This window comes from Wasmannia auropunctata, unplaced genomic scaffold (genome assembly GCF_000956235.1).
Source record: "Wasmannia auropunctata unplaced genomic scaffold, wasmannia.A_1.0 LD335556.1, whole genome shotgun sequence".
Lineage (NCBI taxonomy): Eukaryota > Metazoa > Arthropoda > Insecta > Hymenoptera > Formicidae > Wasmannia > Wasmannia auropunctata.
Genome location: NW_012027334.1, coordinates 12,742 through 33,870, shown reverse-complemented (window position 1 = coordinate 33,870; position 21,129 = coordinate 12,742). Strand labels below are relative to the sequence as shown.

Sequence of the window (21,129 nt, the reverse complement as noted above, 5' to 3'; positions counted from 1 at the left end):
GGCTTCGAATCGCGCAGTGGGATCTACGCGATTTTTAAAATTCCCCCGATGCCCCTAATTACATCATTTATTTCGCGAGACCTTATCTGTCCGATAATTAGGCCGAGAGGAGGCGCGGCGACGCCCCGACCGGGTCCTTAACCGGGTCGCGCTAACTGACGGGGTCGAAGAGATCGCGTGACGCGCATTGTATATAGAAACGTCGAGAGAGAACCAGGCTACACCGGTGTCTAGGTGCGTTGTTGGGTTACCTAGGAGGCAAAACGAGGCTCGACGACCTCGCGCTCGCCGCCGCCGCCGCGCCGGCCAGCAGTACCACACGAACCGCCGCGGCGAACGGGGCGGCTTGTATACGAGAACGGCTGTTTTTCCTACCTCGCGATCCGCGAAGGTGCGCGCACGTTTATTTACGTTATTTACAAAGTCGGTGGTGGCCTCCACCGCCCCCACCCCCCCTCTTCCACCCGTCCTCTCCGCCCGTCGATACGTCCGTGTCGCAATTTGCCGCAATTCGGTCCTCCGTCGAGACTGAGGCAGGCTACTCTCTCGCGTCTCAGGCCCGATCGACCGCATCCGCCGCCTTGAACCTCCAAGTGTCGGGCTTCTAAACCCTGGAGCCGCCTCTCCATTCTCCGGCGTTCCGGATACTCCTCTTGGATACTTCTTCTCCGCTCCTTCGCGAGCGCTCCTTCCGGATCTCGTACGTATAGCGATCAACCACGAGTTCTCGAGGTTGATTCGATCATCGTTAACGAAACGTAATGACCGTTTCAATTGTACTTACTTTTAATAAGCAGAGAGATGTTAATGATATACTAATAAACTTAGAATGGTTCTAATATTCGGAACACATTCCGTTGCATAATAAATGTTTGAATTGCGTGCCACCGGTGGTCGAGTTTGACAGTCAACTTTTAACATTCGTAGAAGCTATACTCCGGGAAATAGGTCAAAGAATTTAGGGGCGTATCGGGGAATACATTAACGAACGAAGATAAACAAGACATATCCGGTTAAGGTGGTATCCGCGTGAATCAATCTTGATGGATCGATATCTTGATAGAAACGAGGTGAAATAAATACCGTTTAAAGTTCGCTCCCCGAGTCGTGTTTATCCGTGAAGATTTCGAGTTTGTATCAAAAAAGAGGATGGAATATCTCCTAAAGAAGGAGATCAGAGGACGGAATTATTAAAATATCCGTTTATATTTATTTCAGAAACCTTTAAACTTCTATTTCTAACTCTGTGATCTTAAATTAAATACGATCTAACTTGATCGCAAAATTGAATTATTAATCCTAATTTTTAGATCTCAAATTGATATTTTTGTGAATCACACTACAACTCTCGATCGTTCGAGTTTGAATTTTACAATAAAATTTAATAATAAATAATGAATTCATAATAAATTTACAATGAAATTTATAATGAATTTTACGTGAATTTGTAAGGCCCGGAGATCATAAATGATAATTATTGAACTTTTAAACGCCAGAGACAATGTTTGTACAGCTGAACTTCGAATACTTCACCGAAATGTTCTTCCGCCTTTTTATTTTTTTTCATATCAGCTATCAAAAATTCGTAATCAATAAACTATTTTCCGCAAGGTTCCCGTGATCCGCGGCTTAAAACGGCTCCGAAATTGAGATCTCGCTATATCAATTTTTTAAAGCCTATTCAAAATTCTTCAAATGCCTCTCTTACATTCACGGATGGGCGATGAATTAATCATGGGCGGAAACGCTCGCGACCTCCAAGTAACGTATGGCATTACCATACCGCGCTTCAACGCACGCGAGAAATAATTATTTAATTCACGCTCCTGATTAAATATTGCGCGATGAATCGTGCATCTCCCTCTTTTTCTCTGTCTTTCTCTTTCATTTGATGATATCTACTCTCTCTTTCGAATCCGCGCAACTTGGCGCCGCGAATGTGCGCCGCCAAGCTTGTTTTCGACGTCGTAATTCATTGAGGGAACCGCCGATCGCCGGGCCGCGTCGATACCGAGCCGGGATTTCACTGGAGGCGAAATGAACACGCGCGCAAAATGCGAATAATTACCGCTGCTCTCCTGCACTGAGAACCATCGAGCGTGACCAACGTCGTCGTCCTACTTTCGTGAACAATTGTCGCGACCGAGCGCCGCGTCTATCGTTTCGACGTTTATTGCCGCGCGTGATGTCCCGCAATCGGAAGGGAATCCCTGGCTGGAAAACACTTGACTTAATCGAAAAATATAGATGCTCCGTGATTGCAAAAGAAACAACTCCGCGAGGCATTGCAGAAAGCTGAGGGTGAATTTCGGAAAATTCGTGAGTGGCTCTAAGAGAATGTCGTGCGCAATTCTCAAAAAAAATTCACGCAATATTCAATATTTTTAATAATTTTTTAAATTTTCAATTTATAAAGATTTATAAAAATATCTTCAGAGATTTTATAAGTTTTCTTCAAAAATTATGGAATACAAAATCTTAAAATATTTCAAAATTTAAATATATATACATATATATATATATATATATATATATATACCTATATATATATAATTCTAGAAAAGATGTAGAGCTTTCTCAGCGCTTCCGAAAAGTGTTCCAACTCGTACAAAAAAAATCTGAGAAATTTTCTAGAGGGTTATAAAGTTGTATAGAAAAATTCTAAAATTTATTAGAAACTCGGGGAAAATACGAAGAATTCTAAGAAAAGTTTCCACAGGAAAGAGCCACAATAAAATGACACTAATAATTTCCCGGAATCTAAAGAGAGACTCAAGGACTTTAGAAATCGTAACAGATACATCTATCTAGACGCACAACAGTGGCAACCAAGGGAAACTTTACAATCCTTCGCAGAGTATATCAAAGGTCAATCGATGAAAAATTCGCGAAGGATCGCGTTGAATAACGCGTGTAAATTTAATGTACCATATATACTATATATACTCTTCTCTCATATATCCTTGTCGTTTCGCGACGTAAAACGCCGACGTTTCGATTATTTCGTAACATCGCTCCCATTACGCGATGACCGTTCGGTAGTTGGCAATCTGCTTGTTTGTTCATAAACACGACAAATAATAATCGCGCCACGTAGTTGACAATTCCTTCCCCGTCATCGCGATGAATGTCCTCTCTCGCGCGCGTCGGAGCACATCACGTCAGCTGTATATCTACACGTTGCACATTCCTATCGTCATCTGTCCGGCCGGCGGCGGCGGCGGTGGCTGCATTTTCTTCAATATGAATATTCATATCTCTTCGATATGAACTGCGCACGCCTTTCTAAAGTACAATGTCATCAGTAATATTCCACACTGCATACAAAGCTATTCATTTGAAACCACGCGCCTCCTGGTTTAATGTCATTTACATTTGCCGCTGAGAGATCTCATTTTCTGTATTTTATTATCCAATTTTCCTTCACTCTCAATTGAATCGCTTCTCGCAAAACCTATCCTAGTATTTCTTTTCTCTTTCTTGATGAATTATTCATTCTGATCTTCCCGTCAATTTGTTATAATAATTTAAATAATTTTATCCCAGTCGATCAACGTTAAATTCTGATCCTAATCGAGTTTACTACTGATTAAATTTATCCAAGATTGATCCGTGCTTTAGACTGATCCAATGTTTGCAGCAATTTTTCTTTCGTTCAATTCAAAGTCAAGTCTCGAACTTGCTGAATTACTTGGGGAATTCCGAGGACCAGGGGTATGTATTCCGTGGTTGGAATTATTCTGTTTTCCCTAGAGAACACAACAGAAATCTAGGAAATAATGGATTCCAGGTAGGAAAATTACTCTGTGACTCATTTCCTATAACTCAATCCTTTCGTAATAATACATAATCGACATTCGTCACTGTATAATAATTGGCTAAATCATACGTATATATGTTCTCCACAAATATAACTTCTATTTGTAACAAATCGCAAATATTCTTCCTCATGCCGAAGCCGCGAGCGCATATTACACGCTATCGTTGAAGACAGCGCCTTGAGAGAGGCGCAGCGGGCGCGTAATGGATTTCGCATTGAAACGAGATTGCAGACCCGACGTTAGAAGCGACGGCGGCGGCGCGGCGGCACTTGCGTGGTGCTCGCGAACACGCCGAAGAAATTAAGCATAAGTAGGCCAAGTATGTGACGGCCGCATATACACGCTGCATGGCGCGGCCGTGTGTAGAAGAAGCGAAAGAAGAAGTCCGCACCGCTAAACCGCGCCGTTTGCCAATTACATTATCGTCAACTATATTACGTCCCAGGCTATTTCTGGACCGCGAAGTGTACGTGAGGCGTCGATCGCTCCGCAAGATCGACCGAAGACGTATGTACGGATAGATACATATACGTATACACCATGTGTGGCTGTTCTATCTCGTCAGCCTCGCGCGGTAGAGCCCTGAAACCGGTTTCTCTCTCACGTATACCTACACCATTGTGTGTACATTGTGTAACTCGCGCACGGCGCAATTTTACTATCGCGCCCGCGTCTCTCTTTCATCGGCGTCGGCCTTGGCCTTCGCGTTCTATCTCTCCTCCGCGTGAGACACGAGATGTCAGCCCGCCACGGAAGTTGGATCCTCCAGGGGAGATCAAGGGGGACCAAGAGCCCCCTTCGAATTCTCGTTGAAGTCTCTTCCTCTTCGAGCCTTCCTTTTGTTCGCGCTCGTCGAAATCGCGCGTTTCTCAAGTCTCGCGGAGACTTATAGCGTAACGTACTGGACGATTTAAGAGAGATCGAAGGTATAAAGGAGTTAAGATAAGAAAGAATTAAGTTTGAGGCACCGATATTGAGGTAACCGTGTCGCGGTGACCCGCTCCCGGCGATTATCGCGGGTCCGCACGTTTCGCCGCGCGGATTATCGTCTTTCCGCTAATTTATCGCGTTAATACTTCGTCCTGCGCGGCGCGCGGCAGGTCTCGGCGCAAATATACGAGCGGGAATACGTGCGAACACACTTCCGGTTATGTAATCCCGCCGCCGCGGAGCAGGCTATACGCCGCGTTACGCTAGCTCTCCTCGAGTTAGTAATAAATTACATTCCGCGATGTCGTCAGCCGAGCCGACAGCGGCGGCGAAATGTAGGTTTACGACGGTCCGCGGAACGCGAAAGGAAAATCGCTTTTTCCACGAAGGAGGTCCCTCGCGGCCGCCTCCGCCCCCCCCCCTCCCCCGGATAACCCAGCGCGCCGTCGAAATCGGGCGCGAGAAATTAACGGCCGAGAATATATTTCAAGCGTGAAATTTTCGCGGGAAACTCCACGGACTTTGCGGCATCATCTAAACTTGCGAAACTTGAGCTGTATTATCTGAATATATTGCAAAACTTTTGTACAGCGTTATTTAAATAAACTGCAAAACTCGTGGTATTATACTTATTGTTTTAAACTTGCTGCAACAAATTATTGTGGGAGCGAAGGTAAATTAAGTATTATCTGCCACTTTGAATACAAGTGTTAAATGCTGAATAGTAAAAAAATGACATGTCGGAAATATGTTTCTAAATATTATCAATATACAATGATTTGCGTTAAAAAAAATTTTCATAATAACTTATATTTTCAAGAATTCTTCGTATTTTGCATTTATGAAGATTTCTTTAAAAAAATATGTAGATATCTTAAATTTATTCAGATTTTATAAGTTTTCTTAGAAATTATATAGATTGTAGAATATTTTAGAATTTATAATGTAAAGAATTTTAAAAAATTTAGACTTTGTCAGTATTTTTTTGAAAAGTGTTCCAATTCGTATTTAACACAAAATTTTTTTCAATTCTAAAAATTATAAAATTATATAGAAATTGTGAAAATTCTGAAATTTATATAAAAATTCTAAAAAAAAATGTTCACCAGGGTATCTTTTGTTATATAATTAATTTATGCATGTTACTTCGTTACTGATTTTATAACTAATAACTCGCTATACATAAAACATGCGCTATCCTACCAATTCTTCAATTCTTCAGAGCCTTTTCCACTTAATTAAATCGAAGCCCTAAAAAGAAATTTTGTAATTCCGGTTTAGACAATTCGTCGCGATTAGGGACTCCTATACATGTACATTCTCTTGATTTTCACATCGGATGTGGCTAATTCCATTTTACTTCGTTGACAGAGAGTTATCATCCTTATTATTATTCTTATCGCGGGACCGGCGACTTTCACCGCATGATGTCCGCATTGTTGCTATTGTTGTCCGTGTCGCTCCTGGCCTCACTGAGCGTCCACGTGCTCGCACGCGATGTCGATTTCTGCTTCGCGGACGAGGGTGAACCGTATCTGTACATGGGCACGAAGACCGCCTATCACTTCGTTCACGGCGGCCGTTTACAGACGATACCGCGTAAGTATGACTAATTCTTCTTTCAATAGTTCTTAAGTATATGACTAATGTTCATTTCAATTGTATAGACTTTCAATTGTATTAACTTTAATCTCGGTTTAACTCACGTTTCATTTTTCTCTGGTTATAAAAATTAGAGAAAGGGTAAAGAGCAAATTAAACCGAGATTAAGATGATCTACATTGATAAAAATAATCATAAAAGAGTCGGATCGACTTGATCTTCGAAACGACCACGGCGCACGGAAAGAACAATTTTGCTGGATCCGAAGATCAGAAAATAACTTTTGTTCAAAAATCAAAATAATTTTGTTGGAAAGTTAAAATGATTGCTAGAATATCAAAACGTTTTTATAGCAATGCTTATCATTTTTAACAAATTATTTTGATCTATTGAACAAAAATTATTTTCAGATCTGTATTCAGCAAAATTTTTAAACTTTTCAACAAAATTGTTCTTTCCATGCGCGCTTAAAACGGCCTGCTTAAAAAGTCCAAGAATAGATGAAAAGAAAAAAAAGTCGACGAAATATAAATATATTCTTATAAAGCCTCTTATAATGAATATCAATTTTGTCCGATAATGACGTTTTTATTTTATTTTTTTTATATTAATCAACAATCATCGATAAAGAATTTATTTCTATATTTTAATCTGTAATTTCGAACGATGGGACACGATTCTGTTTGTACGTCGATATTGGCGCACGGTGGAAAAAATATAAGGTTGCAATTGTAATTATGTTTCCGTTCGACAGATTGCCGACCGGTGCAAATCTGGATGCTCGCGGCACACGGCACCCGTTGCCCGAACATGCACGAGATCGAAAAGATCGTCTCCTTAACTAATCTCAAAGAGCAGATCATCCAGAATCATGATACGCGCAAAGGTAAGTCAACCTCCTCTTCCCTATACCGTCTGAATTTTTTTTACACCTCTTATGTAAAGTTAACTTTCTCCTTTTCTTCTGTTGTCTTACACGGATTGTTTTCCGTTCCTTTCTCCTCATATTTTATTGCGCATAAATTCACTAAATGTATAGACATTAAATATTGTACCAATAATTTTTAGATCATCTTAAAAATTGTATAGAATTCAGCAATATTTTCCTCGTTTCGTTAAATGCTGTTTAAAACATTTCGTAATTTTGCAAGATTTTGGTTAGAAAGAAAACTTTAAAACAGTGTGAAGAAATTAAAAATTAAAAATACGAAATATATATTTCATATATTTCATAACTCAAATATTAGATTTATATATTTTTTTGTAATAAATTATATTAATATATATAATTATCAATTTTTATAAATTGATATATTTTTTCCTATATGACTCTTCCTAAGCGACATAAAATTTATGTCGTAAAATCTTGTATGTCTTAAATTATGGATTTATGTTAATTAGAAAGTCTCCAATTTTCTCTACACATTTCCAAAAATCATTAAAGCTTAGAAACGCGAACATTCCACAAAATCCATATCTCGACCAAAAAAGTCGTACTGCTTTGTAATGATTGTGCCGCTATGTAATCCTCGGTTGTAAAAGACATTCACCTCGTGGGACTTTAAGCTTGAAACTTTCGTAATTACGGACGCGGATGTAACGATTCAGCGTTTGTTTTCGTAGAAACTTGCGAAAATTATGATAAACGCCGACGGTTTTGTCGCGTTTAACTAGCCAATTTGCACGTACTTATTTTTCCCCGTCCGATTTTCGAAACGATCATAAAAACGTTCCCGTTTATCGCCGCGCAGAGGGTCACATGTGCAGTCGAGATCTGGACAACCTGCGAAGATGGAAGCCGGACGAATACCTGTCGCCGCAACGGGCGGAAGTCCTGACGCCGCAGGGGGTGGAGGACATGAAGCTGCTGGCAAGAAGATTGCAGAGCAATTTCCCGGAGCTGCTGCAGCCCAACAGTTTCAACATTACGGCTGCCAATTACAAGGTATTATCCGTTCCCAATTATCGTATCGATGTCAGTTCGAGACCACTTCGAACGACCCGATATAAATCGCGTTAAATCTCAGAATAAAATTCCATTTGTACGCCGCATATTTTGATGTACAATTTCAATAAATATAGTATTTTTTTACATGTGCACGGAAAGAACGATTTTGCTAGGAAATTTAAAAATTTTGCTGGGTACAAACCTGAAAATAATTTTGTTGGCAATTCAAACTGGTTGCTAGAATATCAAAATGTTTTGCAGAAATGCTCATCATTTTTGAGTTTCCAGCAAAATTATTTTGACAGTCGAATAAAATTATTTTCAGATCTGAATCCAGCAACATTTCTAGACACTTTCCAGCAAAATCGTTCCTTTCGTGTATATTTTTCTTTTTCAAATGTGTTTCGTATTTACGCGATTAAATTACAAGTAGAATTTTACCTTAAATTTCAACGCGAATTATAGATCATCCAAAGTGGGCGTTCATTAAATAGATAGATTCCATTGGACAAATTTAAGTCCATTAAGCCAAATTTCTCTGACTCTTCAAATGTAATATAATAAAGTTCGCATTACGTGATGGTGTATTTAATTATAAATAGAGCTTTATCTCTTAAATTCCAAATCGCGATTTACAGATCGTCAATATAGTGCAGGCGTTAATTAAGCTATTAGATTCCATTAAGCGAATGTCGATAGATATCGAGTAAATCACGAAGCGCGGTCGAGGCGATATATAGGACGCGATTGATTTTTCAGTTCCGCGCTACCGAGGCTCGCGACAGTATGATGGCTTTTATGGAAGGGCTGTTCAGCAGCAGGCACGTGATAGAAGAGAGTTCCCTCAACGACACTTTACTTAGCGTAAGTATTCATTTTAATTGTGCGCTACATTAAGAGATTCAAAGATTTACAAATAACGCATTATGACTTATAAAAGCCAATCTCGTAAAATTTCAATAAACAAATATTTACACAAAAAAGACAATTAATATTTTAATATACCATAAATCGAATCGTTTGGCATTGTCCTTAAGTATATTTGCATATCCGTCATTCATAAGCACAAAAATAATGTAAAATAAAAAGTTAGTTATTGAAATATCCTGTGTACTGCTCTCTAAATTTTCTGGAGTGAGATTGACTCCAAAAAAGTAAAAAATTCACTCCAGAAAATTTAGAGAGTGCATAATCGATTTTTTAATGTAAACAGGCTTTTTCAAATATGCTATTTCAAATAAAATATCATTTCTTTTTGAGAAAGAAAGAGAGAGAGAGAAAGAGAGGAGGCAAAAGAATTTAAAGAATAATCTAGCACGAATAGAAGAATATGACAAACCAACGTTTCGAAAACCAAAGTTTCGATCAATAAATTTAAAACTTGAACACAAATTCGAGAAAAATGTTTTCGAACTTCGCAGATACTTCTTTTAGAAACCGAATAACCTATCAAAAGATAATGAATTTCGTTTTCTTATATTTATTTGTTTATATTTCGTTTAGAATCGAATTGCCCTAGTTTATTTCAGTCTATCTAACATCAATTAATCTTGTAGGCGTACAAAACTTGCGGCGTGTGGAAAAACGAGGAGAACGAGGGATCGTTCGAGAATGTAGAACGCAACAGATTCAACAATGAACCGGAGTTCCAGAATCTCTTGAAGAACGTCAGCAGACGACTCGGATTTCTGTACAATACTTCCACTGGTACGTTCACAGAGGTTAAATATTGAATTGTTAACAATAAATTTGGTCCGGAAATCTTTTTGGACTGCGGCAATGTACACATATATATACAATTGTCGGCAATTCTTCCGCGGATGAAAAATTTGAACACTTATTATAATTTATCTCGATTCGATCGATTTTAATTTCACAGTCAAGCCAAGTTATTTAATCGCTTTAAATTGGAGCGCCTAGCTAAGTAATCTTGTAACTACAAATATTTTCGGACTTGGAATTTTTTTGTTTTTGAACATTAGATTCTTGATTCCATTACATGTCGCGACAATCGGCATTAACGCCCGGATATTTCTAGATATGATCGACGCTATGTACGACGCGTGTCGATACCAGAAAGCCTGGTCCGTCACCGAACTGTCACCCTGGTGCGCCGTCTTCAGCAAGGAGGAGCTCCGCATACTTGAGTACAGGGAGGACCTCGATTACTATTACAAAGCGGGCTACGGGCGAGATATCAACACGCGTTTGGGATGTCCTCTGTTGCACGACATGATGAAACACTTCTGGTATAATGACACATAACAAGTCTCGTTTCCCCGCGAATTATGAGAATTCTGTTAAAATTTATCATTTCTTACTAAAAAAGTAAAAAATAAAAAACGTGATTCAATAGGCTAAATGTCTGATATTTAGCCTATTGAGTCGCGATTTTTTTTTTACTTTTTAGAAGAAACAGTCGTTAAAAGATAGTGCTTAAAATGTGGATATTGGTATACTGTATATACTTTTTTGTGATCTAATTGTAAGAAAAGAGATGGAAGAGTTTAGAAGTATTTATATTTTTTTTTCATTAGGAACGTAGAGCGCAACGAAATGACGGGCGAACCCACGGGCATCTTCTACTTCAGCGACATCGTCAGCCTGCAAAATCTCCTGGCCACGATGGGCATAAATGAAGATCAGACGCGACTGACTGCCTACAATTACAGAGACATGGCTAGACGTCAATGGCGCACGTCAATAATATCGTCCTTCGCCGCGAATCTTGTCGCGGTGTTTTACAAGTGAATATATACGCTCTTATCCCTTATCCCGCATTCATTATCTTTTATTTTCTATTTCTTTTTCGAAAATTAATTATTATAATTTATCTCGATTCGATCGATTTTAATTTCACAGTCAAGCCAAGTTATTTAATCGCTTTAAATTGAAGCACTTTTTTAAAGTAATAATCTTGTAAATTTTTTTCGGACTTAAAATTTTTCGTTTTTGGACGTAAAATCTTGATTCCGCTATTTTCCCTACGGTTTTACTTATAAAATGTGTTCGTCTTCTTTTTACTTGATATTTAAAATTTTGTAAATTGTATCTTTCTTCAAGAAGCTAAAGTAAGTTAAGACATCTTAGATTTGTCATAAAGTAGGCAAACTGAATGAAGCCAAGTTAATTTATTTATTTATTATCATTAATCAAAGTTGACTTCAATCATATTGACTTTAATAAAAATAAATCAGTTAAATTATGATTTTCAAATCAATTAAATTATAAGAAGGCAAACTGAATGAAGCCAAGTTAATTAATTAATTAATTATTATTAATCAAAGTTGGCTTCAGTCATATTGACTTTAATAAAAATAAATCAGTTAAATTATGATTTTCAAATCAATTAAATTATAAGTAATTGAAAATAATTATGATTATCTTCGGTAAAATAATCAAATTCAGTTGGTCAGCTTTAAGCTCTGTTACATAATAGAAATCTCACTTCACCGTAAATATTAACAAATTCTAATCTTTATAAAAAAAAATGTATTGCAGGTGCACCGATTATGGTAACAACCGCAATAAAGTAATGTTTTATCTCGCGGAGAAACCAGTGCGGTTCGAGGGCTGCCAGGTGGGCCTTTGCGACTTGGACTTCCTGAAGAGCAGGTTCGGCCAGCTGGCGTCCAACTGCAAGCTGGACGTCTGCTGGAAGGCGAGCGGCGCGATCGCCGGCTCACCTCCCGCTTCATTAGCCATCTTATTAGTGTGCTTTGTTCTAGTCCGCCTTGGCTACCGACAATTGTAAATAAGCTTTAGTTTTACTTGTCATTTATTGTGTAAGTGTTACACCGTAAAATATTGAATACGTATATGAGATCTTCGGGAGTCTTAAGTTAATATTTATAGGAAACTCCTGTCTTCGGCAAAGTAAAAAAAAAAGAAAGAATTGAAAGCGTTAAATTGTAGACCTGCAGGGATTCTCAAAGTGTGGGTCGCGAAAAATTTTATTATGTTTCGATTTTAAGGCTGTTATTAATAGAGATAGAAAACAAGGGCATTCTTCACATAATACATCGTCTTATATATCTGAAAAATAAATTTAATAAAATCTCAAAGTAATATATTTAGTAAGAAGTTAAAAAGGGAGCTCGGTAAAATAAAGTAATAAAATAATCAATTCTCATCCCCTTCCCGTTTTTTCCGCATCCACTAAAGCTGAATGAGTCGCGGAGTTTGCTGTTGTAAAAAAATGGATCGCGATTCACAAAAGATTGGGAAATCCTGTTGTAGACGATTGTATCGCTTGTAGATCTGTGTTAATTTTGCGACTTTGAAAATGTATTAAATGCATTTTACTATATGTGTATATGTGAGCAGTATAATGCGCATTTCAAGTAATAACGTTTAATTTTTTCTTCACGTATTTTATGCCTAAATTTTCTTACATACGTTATTATAAGAATTATAGTAGAATTATTGTTATTATAATATATTTCCTCTAATTTACGATAATGTCCTAATATGTATTTTAAAATATATATTTATTATATTAATGTTTTATTTATATGCACCCGTCGCCACTATTTTGATTAGTTATCTATATAACATATTAACGCGTAATAATATAATAACCAAAAATATATAAGTCACTCGCATAATAAGATACGTTTTATTCTCTCTTTTAAATCAAGTCTGTAATATTTCTCTCTTTCTCTCTGGTTGTTCAATATTTTTATACATTGACAAAATATTTAATTATTATTCTCAGTAAAAACGCGCCTAAGTTTCCGAAATAAAGTTATATGTCCAGAAACTGCAAAATGCTGTAAATTCCTCTCTAATTTGTCTGAAGCAACTACAAATAGGGTAACTGTCCCTACTTATTAGTGCTTTTATATTTAAATAAGTCATAAAAATAAACTGATACAAATAAATAGACAAAGTATTTTTTTTTATTAAGTTAAAGTATTAACTTAATAAAAAAAATACTTTGTCTATTTATTTGTACCATTTATTTTTATGACTTATTTAAATATAAAGGCACACTAATAGGTCCCTACTTATTAGTGCTGTTATATTTAAATAAGTCATAAAAATAAATTGATACAAATAAATAGAATTTTTATTAAGTTAATACTTTAACTTAATAAAAAAAAATACTTTGTCTATTTATTTGTATCAATTTATTTTTATGACTTATTTAAATATAAAAGCACTAATAAGTAGGGACCTATTAGTGTGCTTTTATATTTAAATAAGTCATAAAAATAAATGGTACAAATAAATAGACAAAGTATTTTTTTTTATTAAGTTAAAGTATTAACTTAATAAAAAAAATACTTTATTTATTTGTGCCATTTATTTTTATGACTTATTTAAATATAAAAGCTGCACTAATAGGGACAGTTACCCTACCTTCTTCACGATTCTCGATATGCCGCTTATTTTCGTTATTTTGTGATCATTCACAATAATTCAAAGATATAATTCAAGACACAATTATAACAGATATCGATACGTGACGAGTGTTTCAATGAGTGTGGTTTGGGGAAGAAAACTCTTTTGAGCTCCCCTTGTATTTGCTGACTCCAATAATAATTAATACGAGCCCCGAATTTGTGCTCCCCGCGATTTTTTCCCGTGGAGGTATAAAACGAGATACACGTCTTTCCTGACGTACTAGACACAATAAATTACTTATTTTAAAAGATTAAAAGCGGGTGTTGTTCAGTACTTTAATTTAATACTCAAAATAAGAGGTGATCAATATATAATTCCTACGTTTCAACATTAAATGTCTGTTAATTGAAGATTTGCTTCGACGAAATTTATACGGTCAAGTTGATCTACTATCAGCAGTATCAGCTTATCAAGCGACGTCGACATGCTATCTCATTAAATCGTCACGCGACAAATAAATCTCGCATAAATGAGACCATTGAATTGTACTTACGAGAGATCGAGGGAAACGGGGAATCCGCACAAGTTGGAAATTTCCCGGGCGATCTGCCGCGCGTCTGCCACGCGTCCGCCTCTCCAACGACTCCAACGACGACTCGACCTAACCTAACTTATCCGCGTGACGTCAATCGCGGCAACGCCAGTCCCCCACTGGCGCAAAAATCGTGTCCGACTTCGGCTGCTTCAATATGTCCACGTAGGATCCGATCCTCCCGATCGTCCCGTCATCCCGGAAGAAGCAGGACCGTACATCGTTCCGATATGACCTCGTAGTCTCTCGAGGAGGTGAACACACACGCCTTATCGCCTCGCCTCGCGCGCGGTAAACTGACGTGAGATCGTAAAACGAGCGCCCGCGGCACCCCGAAGTTCTCGCAGCTTCTCGTGTGGGACTCGCGCGATGAACTTCCCACGTTTCGACCGCCGCCGAGCACCGCTCCCCGATCGCCTTCACGCGCGTCGAATCGAAGCTAACTGCAGTTAGCCGCGAGGTATTTACTAACTCACACACGATTTACGATCTCGCGCGACGCGCCCTCCGGCTGTTATCTTTTCTCCCCCTTTTTATTTATCTCTTCCGCATCTGCAGTCATCGTGACCCTCGCGCGATCTGCAGACGCGAGGAGGATCCCCGCCGTGCTTCCATCGCAATCCTTCAGATTTTGATATACATAGGCAGTCACCCCCGATATCATCCCCCCGTTCGCTGTGCTTCAGAGGGCCTTCGATTTGACGACCGACCGATGTGACCATGGCCAGTCCGCGGACGCGACGAGTGCTGAGCGAATTGAAGCCGAGGGACGAGAACAATGTAAGCCCGCTCGAAAAGCGGGATTAAGAAGTGTCGATAGATCAAGTGCTTTCTCCTCTCGCTTTTCGCGAGGATAAAAATTTGAGTGAAACCCATTATATATACGTATCAGGTCTTTCAAATTCTTTTTCCAAATTTCAATGCTCCTATACTTTTTTTTCGACAAATGTTAATTTCCATCATTTATCTCGACAATATCTGTCGTGAGCAATATTTATTATATTAATATAATGATAGGAAAGTAAAAACAGCTTCTTACCTCATTCACGAGACTTTCGTGAGAGATTCACGTGTGCTTGTGCGTCTTGCAGAGGTGCTTCGAGTGCGGCAGCCACAATCCGCAATGGGTGTCCGTGACGTACGGCATTTGGATATGCCTGGAGTGCTCCGGCAAGCATCGCGGCCTGGGTGTACACCTGTCGTTCGTCCGCTCCATCTCGATGGACAAGTGGAAGGACGTGGAGCTGGAGAAGATGAAGGTCGGCGGCAACAGGAACGCCCGTGAGTTCTTCGAGGGCCAGCCCGACTGGGACGAGTCCATGTCCATCTCGCAGCGTTACAACACGAAGGCGGCGGCGTTGTACAGGGACAAGGTAGGAAAGGTTTCTTTCTTTCATGTATGTATACACTCGATACCATCGACAGCCGCTTTTGGTCATTTAAATGTACATACATATGTCTTCCTCGCTCAGATCGCTACGTTGGCGAGAGGAGAGCCCTGGAGTCCGAGCAGTTCGATGGCGAAGGACTTCCAGTCCTCGTCGTTCATCCGAAATAAACAGGAGCACTCGTACCAGAGCGACCTGTCCACCTCTTATCAGAATATGGACACGAATAATCTGAAGGTGCAGACGGAATTCTTCTTTGCGAGGAAGCAGAACGAGAACGCCAATCGTCCAGAGTAAGCCTCTATTCTTCTATTTTCTAGATCTAGACAACGTGTCGCAACATTTAATCAACATATTGTGGAACACCGAACAATTAAGGTCGCATCCTTAATTGCTCGGGCAGCCGCGCTGTCAGCGCGCTATTATGCCATTTTCATTAGACACAAACAAGGGCATAAAAGCGCTGACAGCGTGCTCCCCGAACAAACGAGAGAGAGTGAATAAGTTTCAAATATTGGCAGAGCTTGTGAAAAATTGTAATATTGTGGTGCGAATGCGTGCGTTAAGACGGGACAAGTGGTTACAATTACGTTCTGTCTTTCCAGTAATGTCCCACCAAATCAAGGCGGTAAATACGGTGGCTTCGGCTATCAGATGGATCCACCACCCAAAAGCTCGTCCCAGGAATTGTTCGACACCGCAGTATCGTCCCTGGCGTCTGTACGTCCTCCTTAACATTCACTGAACCGTAATTTACAATTATAATACGAATTAAGCTATTATTTCCTGCTGTTGCAGGGCTGGTCAATATTCTCTTCCTCGGCGTCGAAAATAGCGAGCAAAGCTACCGAGAACGCAATCAAGATCGGAGGACTCGCGACGCAAAAGGCAAGTGTACATGTTTCCGCGAAAGGATTCTCGAGTGTAAAATCGATTAGAGATTAAAAATTAATCATGGCAGCTCATCGTTCAATCTCTGTACCTTTACTCATCTATCTATCTCCGATTGTTAGAATCACCACATGCATAGACCACAAACGCAAAAAGACATCGATTATGAATTATTTTCATTAATTTCCCTTCTATCATATTTATAATTTTAAAAAAATTTTTTTTTCTATCACGTTTATAATTAATTCTTATTTTTAAAACATTTTTATTTCGTTCATCTTTTTACTTTGTATTACGCCATTAGGTTCGTGACGGCACACTATTAGAGGACGTAGGGGCCCAGGTCAATCATTTGGTTACAAAGGTACAAGTTCTTTCGTTTGCTCTTTCTGTTCTATTATTACTGACATTATATTAGTCCTCACTAAGATCAGACTGTCAATTACCGTCATCCTAAGTTATAAGACAGATCTTTGTAATCTTATTTTATATAGTCACACACGAGAAAGAAATTTTGAGACAAATGAAAATACTCACACAGGTTGGGGATATAACGAGACGGGGAGGATGGGGTGACATTGCTGGGACCAATTCAGCGGAACAACAAAGGCAGTACGATTCCATGGACCGATATCAGTCCTCCGACACGTATCAGAATAACGATCCAATACACTCGAATCGCTCCAACGAAAAATCATCCCTTGTAAGAAGCTCCAGTTCCAAGTACGTACCTTCTAAACGATACACGTAAAAATAAAAATTTCATTTTTAGATCGTCTGTTTTATGAACAAGTCCGCGCTGCGGAATGCAAGTACAGTTTCGATCTTACGAAATTTATTCGTTGCCTGTTTCAGAAGCAACATTTCCGCTGGAGATTCCTCCAACACCTCGAACTGCGATTGGGATTGGGGCAACGACGCGAAACAAACGAGCAAGACGACGGTAATGTCGAAGAGGCAACCGAAGGCGGAGAGGAAGGAAGAATCGCTGATCAATTTCGAAACGGACAATAAGGCACAGAATTGGAACTCGAAAGCGGAGGACGACGCCTGGGAGATATTGAATAATTGACTCTGATATCATTAGCGCGAATTAGGGAATGAGGATATTGGTATATGTTAACTTTAACGAGTATTAAAGAGAATTAAAGTGCGAGGACGAATACGTGCCCTTAACACGTGATATGTCGTTTCTTCATCAAGTGACCCATCCTCGTAAAATAGGGTGTAATTTCGTTCAGTAATTCGTAATGCAAGAGTAATAAATATAATTATTAATAAAAATTATAAAGTTATAATTATATCGTCAGTAATATAATTATCAACTTTTAAATATAAAACAATTATAATTATTTATTTTTGAGTCTTGTAATATTTTCATGAATATTCAAACTCCAAAAGCTCTAAAAAAAAAAATCGAGGAACTTTCGAGGGAATTCGAGAGATTGTAAATCTAAAATTAATATAATCCTTAGATCTAGGGCGAAAGGTTTTCCGCTGCGCTCTTGTCCAGCGTCCCTGAAATGATTGACAACTATTACTTAAATAGCCGCATTATAAATATGAAAATTAACCCTCAGATACCCAAGCGTTTTGAAAAACGTAACGTTGTAAATGCGAAGGCTTTTTAAAGATTTTTATATTGTCGACATTATTATTGTGCACACAATGTTGTACACACACACACGCACACACACTGTATATTATAAAATAATTGCAAAAAGCTTAATAAAAGTTTATTTAAAAAAAAAATGCAAAAGTATCCCTTCTGTGACAAAAGCGCATTTCGGTTTTGCAAACAATAATATAATTATTAAGTACAGATGGATACGCACTTTTTACATCGCGTGTGTAAGTAAGATGAAATAATTATACGTATTATGAAGAAAATTTTAAGATTCGAAATCATAAAGGAGGTATCTAAGGATTAATATAAAGAAATACGCAGAAACTAACTTTTTCGCGAATATGTTCTTCTAACTGGCGATCTGCTGTAGATATGTATTTTACTTAGATACTGAAGAAGCTCCGGTTGCGTGTTCGGCCACACCTCGTCTATTAATTCCGATAGCAGTTTGTGTAGGACGATCGCGGACTTATGCGAGAGATACGGCACCGGCTGATTCGCCGTCACTTTATAGAGAAAGTGGTACAATTCTCTGGAAATTATGCATCGATCATTCAGTAATTTTATAAACACAAAAATTAAAGTGCAGAGAAAAATTTAAATGCCTAAGACGAAGCAGAGAAAATTAAATAATATATGTTATACGCTATTTAATATATATATTAACAATAGAATTATATATACATTAGAATAATACAGGGTGGGCCAAAGAAATGGGAAATTTTTTCAGCATGTAATTAAAATTGAGTGAATTAAATCTCCAAGTTTTTATTTTACCTTTTAAAATTTTCCTGTTTCTTTTACCTATCCTACAGAATTAAAAAAATTAAATATACACATTTAATAGAAGATTTGTAAAGAGAAAATAGAATAATGCATGGTGAGAGCCAAAGAAACAGGAAATGTTCTCTATATGTAATTAAAATTAAATTGGAGCAAAGTTTCCAAGTTTTTACTTTAAATTTTCCTGTTTCTTCGACCCTGTAAAATTAAACATACCTAATTAATAGAAGATTTATGAAGAAAAAATAGAATAACACATGGAGTGAGAGTCAAAGAAACAGGAAATTTTCTCTATGTGTAATTAAAATTAAATAGAAGTTTTTACTTAAAATTTTCCTGTTTCTTCTGTAAAATTAAACATACCTAATTAATAGAAGACTTATGAAGAGAAAATAGAATAATACATAAAGTAAGAGCCAAAGAAACAGAAAATTTTCTCTACGTGTAATTAAAATTAAATATAAATTTTTACTTAAAATTTTCCCGTTTCTTCGACCCTGTAAAATTAAATATACATAATTAACAGAAGATTAATGAAGAAAAAAATAGAATAATACCTGATGAGAGCCGAAGAAATGGGAAATTTTCTCTACGTGTAATTAAAAGTAAATGGAAGTTTTTACTTAAAATTTTCCTGTTCCTTCGGCACCGTAAAATTAAACACAGATACATAATTAACAGAAGATGAAGAGAAACTTTGGACGATGCTCTTTAAATTGTACCTGTAGTCGCATTCCACGTTCTTCTCGTGCAGCAACGGATGCTGCTCGTACAGCGCGATGAACAACAAGGCCAGAGGTACGTTACATTCGTTCTCCTCGAACAAACCGCTGCGTATCCAGTCGACCAACGTAGGCTTGTCCCCGACGTCGAGATGAGCCAGACGGAGCGCCTGCTCCACTTTCGACTGGCACTCCGTCGTGGACAAGCCGGGGAACATGTTGAAAGGCAGATCCTGACGTCCGTGCCTCAGGAGCTCGTTCATCACCGCAATCATGTTCTCGTTGCTGCCGAAGGGAAGCTCGTTCTCCACCACTACCTCCGCCGCACTCTCGCCGTTGTCACCGTCGTTTTTCTCCATTTCTAACCGATCGCTCGGCTGAACGAACGATCACCGGGACGCTGTCAGCAAGTGCAAGAGCTCACTCTGAGACCGAAGAGGCCCCTAGTACGCGAATAAATAACGAGTTAATTGCAATAATGAAGAATCTACGTTTCTCGTCGGCAAGATTTATTAGGTTAAAATTAGGTTAGGACTCTTCCGAAGCGTTTTTCCCCGACGACCGGAACGTACCTTTCGGATGACAACCGTGCAGAAACACGCGGTTCAATTTCCTCCGTCGATCCTCCGTGAAACTGGCGCGATCATAATTACGAGACGTAATTTTTCCTCCAAAGATACGCATCTCATTCCGCCACCGAAACAGTAAAATCATTGCCAGAGAGAAGCATGAGAGAGGCCACGCCGGCTTTTTGGGTGGGACCGGCGATCTCCCTCCGTACATTAGCGCCCCACGTCCACGTTTTCAAAAAAGGAACTACGTACCACGTCTATCTCATAACATTGTCGATCAAATCATAGCATTAGAATGTGATTCGTGTCCGTGCTAATCGTGTATTATATATGCCACATTCTTCTTTCTTTTTTGCCTTTTTTTTCTTTCTATTTCTCGCAAAACTTCATATTACATAAATTAATTATATGTATTTTTTAAATTAAAGATTTTAATACAAGTACATATTAAATGGTAAAGCTGATATCATACAAAGTATCGTCTTAATATCAGGGTTGTGCATCTACGCGTAAAATATAATATTCTACGTTTACGTGTAGACAACGTAAACTATTGTATAAGTGTCATCTATGTAGACAGTCAGTAGACTATCCCAAATAAAATGTGTGCGTGTCCGTACTACTACTGCCGAGTGCCGACGCGACCACGTCGGAGTCCGACAAGAAAAAAGCCTCCTATTATGTAGCGTTCTGCTTATATACTCGACTTGAGTAGTTAGCGCGCTCCAATCAGAGCGCTTGGCGTGCGGAGTAGCGGAACGCTACGCGACGGAAAGATTTTTGCTCCGTGGGACTCCGACGTAGACGCATCAGCACTCGGCGGCCTCAGCGGCTAGCGCGCTGCGTGGCCGCATGAAATGGGACTATAGGGAGCGCGCGGACCATGGAGAGAGACCGCCTCATC

At 38.6% G+C, this 21,129-nt stretch overlaps 4 protein-coding genes across 10 annotated transcripts in view; 2 read left to right on the top strand and 2 right to left on the bottom strand.

Moving 5' to 3' along the window:
• Window positions 1-15,329, bottom strand: part of LOC105456730 (GPI ethanolamine phosphate transferase 2) — a 38,136-nt gene extending 22,807 nt beyond the window's left edge. The window contains exon 1 of the mRNA XM_011700987.1: window positions 15,282-15,329. The gene's annotated coding sequence lies outside the window, so the exon portion shown is untranslated. The remainder of the gene's footprint in view (window positions 1-15,281) is intronic.
• Window positions 318-12,803, top strand: LOC105456734 (multiple inositol polyphosphate phosphatase 1-like). Of its 3 annotated transcripts, none has more exons than XM_011700999.1 (9): window positions 318-391; window positions 6,123-6,350; window positions 7,108-7,239; window positions 8,105-8,298; window positions 9,061-9,165; window positions 9,858-10,008; window positions 10,340-10,550; window positions 10,839-11,048; window positions 11,803-12,803. In XM_011700999.1, exons 2-9 carry the CDS (start codon window positions 6,176-6,178, stop codon window positions 12,053-12,055), a joined length of 1,431 nt encoding a protein of 476 aa, XP_011699301.1. In that variant the 5' UTR covers window positions 318-391; window positions 6,123-6,175; the 3' UTR covers window positions 12,056-12,803. The 3 variants fall into 3 exon arrangements, with proteins under 3 accessions (XP_011699301.1, XP_011699300.1, XP_011699299.1); XM_011700998.1 differs by having other exon boundaries at window positions 318-700; XM_011700997.1 differs by lacking the exon at window positions 318-391 and adding an exon at window positions 4,161-4,328.
• Window positions 14,298-17,697, top strand: LOC105456735 (ADP-ribosylation factor GTPase-activating protein 1). Of its 5 annotated transcripts, none has more exons than XM_011701001.1 (9): window positions 14,300-14,496; window positions 14,929-15,022; window positions 15,334-15,615; window positions 15,715-15,923; window positions 16,236-16,350; window positions 16,429-16,518; window positions 16,826-16,885; window positions 17,063-17,244; window positions 17,377-17,697. In XM_011701001.1, exons 2-9 carry the CDS (start codon window positions 14,963-14,965, stop codon window positions 17,591-17,593), a joined length of 1,215 nt encoding a protein of 404 aa, XP_011699303.1. In that variant the 5' UTR covers window positions 14,300-14,496; window positions 14,929-14,962; the 3' UTR covers window positions 17,594-17,697. The 5 variants fall into 5 exon arrangements, with proteins under 5 accessions (XP_011699306.1, XP_011699303.1, XP_011699302.1 ...); XM_011701000.1 differs by having other exon boundaries at window positions 14,887-15,022; XM_011701003.1 differs by lacking the exon at window positions 14,300-14,496 and adding an exon at window positions 14,508-14,702.
• Window positions 17,698-17,847: 150 nt separating this feature from the next.
• Window positions 17,848-20,417, bottom strand: LOC105456728. The gene is made up of 4 exons (XM_011700984.1): window positions 20,226-20,417; window positions 19,654-20,096; window positions 18,478-18,680; window positions 17,848-18,039 (listed from the first exon to the last, which is right to left on the bottom strand). The coding sequence occupies exons 2-4, from the start codon at window positions 20,010-20,012 to the stop codon at window positions 17,999-18,001; spliced, it is 603 nt and encodes a 200-aa protein (XP_011699286.1). The 5' UTR covers window positions 20,013-20,096; window positions 20,226-20,417; the 3' UTR covers window positions 17,848-17,998.
• Between the last annotated feature and the right edge of the window lie 712 nt (window positions 20,418-21,129).